Source organism: Pempheris klunzingeri, chromosome 1, assembly GCF_042242105.1.
Source record: "Pempheris klunzingeri isolate RE-2024b chromosome 1, fPemKlu1.hap1, whole genome shotgun sequence".
Lineage (NCBI taxonomy): Eukaryota > Metazoa > Chordata > Actinopteri > Acropomatiformes > Pempheridae > Pempheris > Pempheris klunzingeri.
The window spans coordinates 20,460,470-20,470,055 of NC_092012.1; the positions used below are offsets into that span (position 1 = coordinate 20,460,470).

Consider the following 9,586-nt stretch of genomic DNA (forward strand, 5'->3'; position numbering starts at 1 on the left):
TTTAATGCATCGAAAAGCTCTTAGATTATTTCCTCGTTTTCAAGGAGAAACACAAAGTTACGACAACAATCCAACATCACCATTGTCATCTAGACATATAGACATCATAAACGTACAGCAGGTGTACTCATAAGTGTTCAGATTTGAATACTTTTATTCTAATTCACATATTCAAATCAGCAGCGTATAAGTGGTGACACATACAGTCTTAGGGGGGACATTTGAGTGTTTTGTTAAGTTTCAGGTGCACCATCTCTGACTAAAAGTTGACAGAAGCAGTTATTCTTAATGTGACAGCTGAAAATTGAAGACATAGAGCCACATTTTGCAAGTCAATTCTGTGACCTCCTCAGTATCCCAGATAAATTCTGCAGTTACTTCAGATATCAAGACTATCACCCGATGGAGAACTTCTTTTAAATGAGTGTCATTAAATGAATGTACACTGTTGCCCATAAAGTTGGAATAAAATGTTTTTTACCTCTTCTCATGAAATGATTGTGACAATGTGATTTATTCTTGATAAATAAAGTGTATATCTTCTCAACTTTATTGTTCAAACTCTTCCAAACATATCACAGTGAAACTTAAACCACAATTAACCTTTGCAAACTGTGTATTCAGGCTTTAACAAAATTGGAGGTATTGAGCAATTTTTCCAACTTTATGGGCAACAGTGTTGTATTGGTATTATACTGATTGTGAGCAGCTTAGAGGTATAAGAACAACATCAAACACAACCTCCAAAAGATCCAGCTGTCGCCATCAGCTGGGAGGACATTACTAAAAAAAAAAACAGCAGCGGGGAGAAGCAGAGATCTTGTAGGAGCTGTAAAACACAGGAAGAATCAAAGAGCGGAGAGACTCTTCACCAAGAATTAATCTCACAGTTGCAGGACCAAAAATCCATCCTCACCCTACAATTAAGTGTTAGATCAAAACCCCAGCAAAAGGACCCCTCAGGCGAACCATCTCACTGCATCCTGAGTGATTGCACATGATGATAATTAAGGGATACTGAGCCTGCACTATGCTGGGAGCATGTCGGCCCTTTGAAGGGAGTGGAGTTTTATTGTAAAAATCATAAACAATTAAAACATGTGGTGTTCATGGGATTGTATGTAAACTCTAATAAAGACGCATTTTACAGAGGAAGTGGACATTTCAGGTAATAGGCATCCACACACACTGAATGAAAATCCAAAGAGCTGTCTCTGTCCTCAGAGGACCAGGAGACACATGGTCCAACCCTGCAAATGTGGCACACATCACTCCTCTCTGTGCCTCTACTTTACTGCGCCAAATAGAAAATGAAGAGGACAAATGCTGGACAGTTTAAAGGCAGAGATGGTTGCAGAAATAACAGGTAGCAGCAGAGAATGTGGATGTCAGTCTTTTTCTGTCAGCATCTCTCTCATCTGTTCCATTTCATACACTCATCTGCGTCTTGTGGCTGAAGCCGACGCGCACTTTTAACCCTTGTATGGTGTTCGGGTCTGTGGGACTCAAGAGGAAAATGATACGACTAATTATTTTTTCAAACTCAGACTCATTGGCCTTGGCTCATTTTGATGAGTCTGAGTTTGAAAAAATAATTAATCGTGTTGTTTTGATAGAGAGCATGTGAAAACACCATGCAAGGGTTAAATGATGTCTCCTTTGTCACATTCTCTCTTTCATTTTTACAGTTTTTGTACAGAAACCAGAGTGCAGTTCTGACAGCTCGTTCTCTTTCTGCTTTTCATTCACACCCCCCTCTCTCTATCTTAATCTCTCTCCCTCCCTCTGTACAAGGTGTTGGCGCAGCTCCACGCGCACAGTCGCGTGCCTGCCCGTCCGTCTCCGTCAGTCTCAGCAGCTTGTGCCGTAATCAGCCAGTTCCACATTCCAGCAGAGAGCAGAGGAAGCGTGTGCATGTGAGGGTGTGTGAAAGAGAGAATAGAAATGTCTTGAGGTGTCTTGATGGATTGTTGGATGGAGCGGGTCATCCATAACGCAGCGCTCTGACTTCCGGACGTTATTAGTTATGGATTGGACAAACTGATGTAAAAACTGACAACTCAGAGAGGTAAGGCAGATGACAGGAATGGTCTGAAGGACGTTTTGTCTCATTTTTTTGTAGGAGAGAAATCTTTCCCGTCTTATGCGTTATTTCATCACTTGTGTTGTGGGTTGTTGCGCCTACTGCAGCCAAAGAAATCCATCATTTTGTGTGTGTGTGTGTGTGTGTGTGTGTGTGTGTGTGTGTGTGTGTGTGTGTGTGTGTGTGTGTGTGTGTGTGTGTGTGCGCCAAATGCATATTGTAAATATATTTTGTTTTAGCTATTAAAGCACCTGCTCAATCAAATGTGTACTGAAGCCAAATGCAGTGTTCTGTTGTTAACTCAAAGGAAATGGTTAAAACTGTTAAAACTAACATGTGCTGCTGACAGATAGGCTATCAGTAGAGGAACTTGCCATAATAGCGATATGGTGTATGATTATTAACTCAGGCGACTCTACTGATGCTGACAAATGCGCTCACGGTGTAATTTAACACATGATGTGAATCTGAAACACACTGGGTTTTCAGGTTCCAAAAAAACTTAGAGTAAGTATAATTAAATCTCTGTAAACACGGTTTGAGATGTTCCCATAATACATTTTGGTGACATCCAACAAGAAGAACGTGAAAAGATGTTAAATAACCTACTGTGAACCCGTATTTGTGAAATCTGGACTGACAAAATGAAAACACAGCACAAGGACGTCTTTAATTATTTGAATACCTCTCCGTCATTGTGCCTCATTACGCATGACGCATAACGCACATACAGTTAAACATAAAGTCCCTGTCTCCAGGTGAACGGGGAGAAGAATATGGACGCCGAGAGTCTTATTCAACAAATTGAACGAGGCATGGAGGCCACTTCATTCCCGTTATCAGTGTCCACCGACTGGCTCGAGGACGGAAACGAGACGACTGGGAATCAGTTCCAGCAGCCTGACTGGCAGGTGGGACAACACAGAGACATCAGAAATGAAAGTCAGGATCAACTCTTTCTCACTGGGGGAGTCACATCCAGCAGAGCCTGGAAGCATTTAACTTTGTATTTTGATCTTGTAGTGTTGGTGTTTGTGACTGCAGACAGAAAGTAACTAGAGCTGCTACAGAGCATCTTCTCGGTCTGCATGACAGTAATGTTTTTTCTGCGTGATGTACATGAATGAACTGAACTGGCAAAGTCCATATTAACATGGTATTTTGGGGAGATTATTAGCTATTCATTTTTCATTTCTTTCCTTCTTTCAATCCTTGATTTGATCTCACCATTGTCTCGTCTTCCCTCCACCCTCCTCTCCTCTTCTCCCTCCCTGTCCTCTCCTCTCCTCTACTCTTCTCCCTCCCTCTCCTCTCCTCTCCTCTCCTCTCCTCCCCTCCCCTCCAGGTGGCTCTGTGGGCTATAGCCTACTCCCTCATCATCCTGGTGTCCATCACTGGAAATGTCACAGTGATCTGGATTATTCTCGCTCATAGATGCATGAGGACTGTAACCAACTACTTCATCGTCAATCTGGCCTTCTCCGATGTTGCCACGGCAACCTTCAACACTATTTTCAACTTTGTCTTTGCACTTCACAATGACTGGTACTTTGACCTGGGTTACTGCCGATTTCATAACTTCTTCCCCATCACAGCCATGTTTTCTTCAATCTACTCCATGGCTGCCATCGCAGTGGACAGGTAAGAAAGCTCTGTCACAAGAAGTGCAAAGACCATATCAAAGGTCAATTTAACTATTTAACGTCTCTCAGAGTAGCCTTACATTACTGAGACTGTCAACTCAGTAGTACCGAAACCAAGTTGCAATCACGAATAAGTCTCTTAACAGCTCCATTACTACAGGACATGCGGTACATTAATGTTTTATTCTTCATGGATTTTAGCTATGGTGTATAATTGTGATTAACAAGTATAAGAATGTCCTTGGTCTTTATAGGCAGAGACAGGCCTAATACCACATCTCTTCATAGCTGAATATTTCATTTTCAGAGATTCTTTGTCACTCAGGGGTTGAGTGAGTGAACTGCAACTCCTTGTATAATTACTGTTCATTAAGCTACATGAGCATCACTTGATATCAGCAGCAGCAACTTTTCATCCGGTACAGAGGAAAATACTGCATGAAGAAGAGATGGGTCAACGAGCAGCAGAGATACAGATGTCAGTGATGCTTATTGGAGGGTGAATGGTCTGTCTGATCGTAGACTGGCGCTGTAACATATGATATATACACTACTCACAAAAAGTTAGGGATATTCGGCTTTCAGGTGAAATTTCAGGATGAACCTAAAATGCATTCTAACCTTTCCAGGTGAACTTAATGTGACCTTCTCTAAACTTTTGAATGCACATGTCCAACTGTTCAGTGTTTCAGTACTTTTTGCACAAGTTGCTGTTCTCTAACAAGAAGCTTAACAGCAACATTCACAACAGGTTTGATCCATGAATCGACCAATACATTTCCTGCTTCAGTTAGAATTGGTATTTAAACAGTCCTCCTCATCAAGCTGTTCACATTCTGACATCATGAGACCAAGACGACACCTAACAATTGATCAGCAGCACCTCACCATTGCGAGGCTTCAAACAGGAAGTCCTCAGACGGAGGTGTCCACTGAGCTTAGAGGGTCACAGAGTGTCATCAGGAGGTTGTAACAGTGATACAGAGACTGGAAGAGTCACAGAAAGGAGAGGAGTGGACGTCCTTTGGCCACATCCCAATTTATTGAGACACTGAAATTTTTTTGTTGTGGTATACCTACCACTGTTGTTAGATTTTCTTTCAATAAATTGTTTAAGATGAATAAAATTACCATTGCATGCTTCTACTTAAATGCCCTACTTCCACCTGAAAGTCGAATATCCCTAACTTTTTGTGAGTAGTGTATATATATACTGAGATACACGTTTATTAGGTACACTTGTACAATCTAGTACAACAGCCCTGCAGCAGGTCTTGTATTACAGAAGTCACTGTTCATTTCTGAGGCTGCAGTTAGAGATGGTGTAAACTGAACTGTACAGACACGTGTTTCTACTGTTTTGTCTACCCCCATTCACAAACATGATTGGGTAAGAATGTTAATATAATCCAGTTCAGCGCAACGACATCACTAATTATGGCCTCAGAACGACCACAGAGGTCAATCCACACACCTCTGACACAAACTGAACATTATAAACTGTACAGAAATAGGACTTATTGCAGCACTGATGACTGTATGTCCACTGCAGTGCAGCTGTTCCAGAGGAGAGAACTTCATCGGAGCGGATTCATTCTTCTCTCATGTGACGTGCATGATACATGGCTCTCTGTGGCTAAGGACAGATGTAGTGATGATTGAGCCATACGCTGAGATCAGACCAGGTGTAAAATCTGCTGATAACCTGATTATTTCCTCTCAGTGGTTTCCAGTTTTTGGAATCATCAGTTTACATAACTTGATTCAGGTTTTTTTCTTTGGTGTCATCAGCTGCAGCAGCAAGCAGAAAACATCCAATCACACACAAACTGTGAAGCATAATTTGCATTCATAAAATGACAAAAGGTGTATGATCATCTGCTATATCCACGCCACAGCAGCAACCCCAAAAGTTCTAATTTTAGCCTTTTAGAGGTTGGTCTGCCTGAGAGTTCATTTACATGTAAAGTGAGTAAAAGACCTGAGAGTAGATTTCTTCACTCAACAGACCCAGAATACCTGAAAATGTGATGTAACATTCTTCTGTCCTGTTTACAAATGATTTATTTCATTCATGGTTAATATTTCTGCTTTAGAGTTCACCTCATTTAGGTGACAAGTTCACAGATGTGTTTTTTTCATTTGTGAAATATTCTCTTTTCAGTCATGCTCCACTGAGCTTAATTTAAATAGAACACAACAGCGCATCCAAATGGCATCATTAATGTAAATGAACTAAATTTGATGCAGGATCTCACATCATAAAAGTAAAAATAAGAAGAAGACACACAGCCATTCAAATACAGTCATACTGTTAATCCTGGATCATTCAAATGAATGATTTATAGTCATAGTTCAATCATGATGGTGACAATGCTGAGTAATATTGTTATTAATATATAATAAAATGCATAAGATTCAGGATGGGTTGCCATGGCTGCACCATTATTGGTATTAATTATCATTATAGACACAACTTCTCGAGGACAAATTAGGTGGATACACCAGAGAGCACTACTTCTCATGTGTTCTATTAAATGGAGTACATTGTACCATTTTACGTCCTTATGCATACAATTCTTGTTCTTGCACAACAGATATACACATACATGGATGCTCATTTATGCTATATTACTATATTTACTGCAGTTAATAAGTCTCTGTTTCATTATTCAGTTCATTCACTTGGTTAAAACGTTTCCTTTGATTCCATAAAATCTTCATTTTAATCTTAAATCATAAACTGCTTTGGATATCATGATAAAGGGCTATTATGATTATTAGTTATTATTATTTTTACACATACACATTCATGAGATGTATTTTATGTTCGAAGATAAATATCAATCACTACACTCTTTGTCTGTACATTGAATTCTGTTTCTATCACACAGATGTGCAGGGAGGAGTTAAATATTGTAATTAGCTAGTAAATAAATCAAGAAAAGAGAGCTACATCTTTAATCAGTCTTTAATCAAGACAGTTTTAAGCATTTATGAACCCTGGAATAATCTAAATAATTGTGAATACTACACAAAATATGGAGCTTGTTCATATTTTGCAGCGTGGTTTTTCTTTGTAGAGGAGAGCTGTATTTTATGGAGCTGATCCCCCGTCAAAGATGGAGGAAAAGGACGGGGGAAACAAACAAGTAAACAACAATGTTTCCCACCCACGGCTAGAATTCTTGTAACCCTGACAGCTCATATACCACATATTCCCAGCCCAGCATTAAAAAATATATTAAGACCATAAAAATAAAGATGTTAAGAAAAGAAACATTTTCTCCCCACAAAATGTGTAATTCAATATCAATTCTTATATATAGACTGATCATGGAGGAACACTCAGGAGGAACGTTTCACTTAAGAGATTTAAAGCCATTATTTCCTAGCTAATGGTTTGATGGATGACTGAATGGGCTTTATAAAGAGAGGAGAGGCTGACTTCTGACTGTGTAAAAGATAGCTAGGAATGAATAAACCTTTTTATCTTCTATCAGGTACATGGCCATCATCCACCCTCTGAAGCCCCGTCTCTCCTCCACCTCTACCAAGGTTGTGATTGCCCTGATTTGGATTGCAGCAGTCTCCCTGGCTTTCCCGCAGTGCTACTACAGCGCGACAAGATTTTACTACCCCAGAACTGTGTGCATGGTTGATTGGCCTGACGAGTACGGGGGAACACATCAACTAAGGTGAAGGAGCAAGATGAATGAAAAAACACAGATAGAAGACAGACTGACATCTGATGCATCCATTTACTATGACGTACCAATCATGATTTTTATACTGGATTATGATTTTCAATTTTATAAGATATCATGACTTCACTTTTCAGTGTTGGTGAGTCAGTAAATGTATTTTGTTTTAAAGTAATCTATGCTGGCAGAGGAAAAATATGGAGTCACATCCCCAAAATGTCTGAAACCCTTAAACAATTACCTGTTAATCATTGAGGTTAGTAAACTCTTAGCAAAACCAGTATCTCTAAGTATCGTCAAATAATCAAATGGTCAAAGAATGAGAGATATGTACATAGAAATCACACAAATACAAAAAAGTACCTCCACAGTCACATGTGAACGGACTGACTGTCTCTAATCGTAGTAACACCGGACAAGTCTTACACTTCTTTACTCACTACATGACTTACCACTTCTTTCTCCCCCTGCAGCTACCAGTTTGCAGTGATATTGCTGATTTACGTGCTCCCTCTGCTGGTGATGCTGGTGACCTATAGTTTAGTTGGTCGGTCACTGTGGGGAGGGCACATCCCCGGTGAGGCGACGGATCATTACCACAGCCAGATAACAGCAAAGAGAAAGGTCTCACACTTATGTTTTTCTACTATTTTCCTACTACAGATAAAAATCAGGGCTTTTAGATGTTATTTCCTCATCACCAGCAAATGTTTAGATTAGCTATGCTGTAATATCAGACCTGGAATTTAGAATATAGCTTCACTGGCTTACTTTTCCTCTCTCTCTCATAGGTGGTGAAGATGATGGTTGTCGTGGTGGTGACATTTGCACTGTGCTGGTTGCCCTATCACACCTACTTCATTCTGGGATCATTTAACAAAGACATTTATAAACAACAATACATTCAACAGGTCAGAAATTGTATTTCTATCTGTAATTAATTCTGAAATAATTTGTATTTATTCATCAGATGCTGATTTATTTATTCATCATCATATGTCCTTTCCTTGTCAGGTGTACCTGGCCATATTCTGGTTGGCGATGAGCTCCACCATGTACAATCCCATCATTTACTGCTGTCTAAACCAAAGGTAAAAGGTATATTCACTCCTAGAAACTCCTTCAAGCTCCTTAAAATCAAGACAAAAAAAACAATTCTCCCCTCTCTCTGCAGGTTTCGTGCTGGTTTCCGTCATGCGTTTGCTTGGTGTCCCTTCATCAAACTGTCAGAGGAGGACAAGATGGAACTGCAGCACACACACACCTTCAGAGTCACCATGACGCGCAGCCACCGCAATGACAGCACATACACACACACCTCCATCAAAATAGTCACCCCCTCCGACACAAACATGGCTGCCAGCACTGAGTCCAACGAAGACAGAAATGCTTGCATGCAGCACAAAACACCAACATTATCAAAAACATACAGCACACATGCAGCGAAGAGGCTGAGTGATACCAAATCCCCAGCTGCCAAACTAATGCAGGACTTCCACTGACCTCTGAAACAAATCCTCGTGAGGATGTGGCAGCAAAAAGTTTCTTTACGGCCAAAACAGAGCTGATACAAAGAGGAAAAACAGAATAGAGCCAGCCGACTGACAGCCGTGGTTGAGTAGACTATGGTCACAGTCATCCTCATGGAAAACCTTGAAGAAAAGCCTTGTTCATTGGTCCTGACATTGGGCCATTAAACAGATTCGTTAAGGTGATATATGAATGAATGGTGGCTGTTTTGCTAATGACACCGTGGTCATGTGAGAATGTAAAAAGGTAGTTTTAACATTAAGAGGTACACTGGACAGCCAGAGAGGGTTCTTCTCGCATTGTTAGTGATCGCTGTTAGTGGGAAAGTCTGAAGATGAATCCATCTATCGGCCACTTCTGTTCCATCACTTTTATGTTTCTCCTTTGGAGGAAGGATGTGAACTGGATGTTTTGTGTAGCTGTAGGTTTTATTTATCTGTGATTACTGTTACTGTTTTTTTAAGAGATAGAATGGATGAATAGTCCACTGGCATCAGCACTAAGCCTTAATATGGTTATTTTTGTGTGTTTTCTTCTTTTTACTGCCCTGGACTTTTCTTTTTCTTTTTTTTAGAAATGGGCTTTTTCTCAAAGGGATACTTTATATTTCATTTCCTTCACTGATA

General features: G+C 40.1%; 1 protein-coding gene across 1 annotated transcript; it reads left to right on the forward strand.

Moving 5' to 3' along the window:
* The first annotated feature begins 2,883 nt into the window (after positions 1–2,883).
* Positions 2,884–8,932, forward strand: tacr2 (tachykinin receptor 2). The gene is made up of 7 exons (XM_070832373.1): positions 2,884–2,994; positions 3,429–3,724; positions 7,230–7,424; positions 7,904–8,054; positions 8,222–8,341; positions 8,445–8,521; positions 8,605–8,932. The coding sequence occupies exons 1-7, from the start codon at positions 2,899–2,901 to the stop codon at positions 8,930–8,932; spliced, it is 1,263 nt and encodes a 420-aa protein (XP_070688474.1). The 5' UTR covers positions 2,884–2,898.
* The last annotated feature ends 654 nt before the right edge of the window (positions 8,933–9,586 follow it).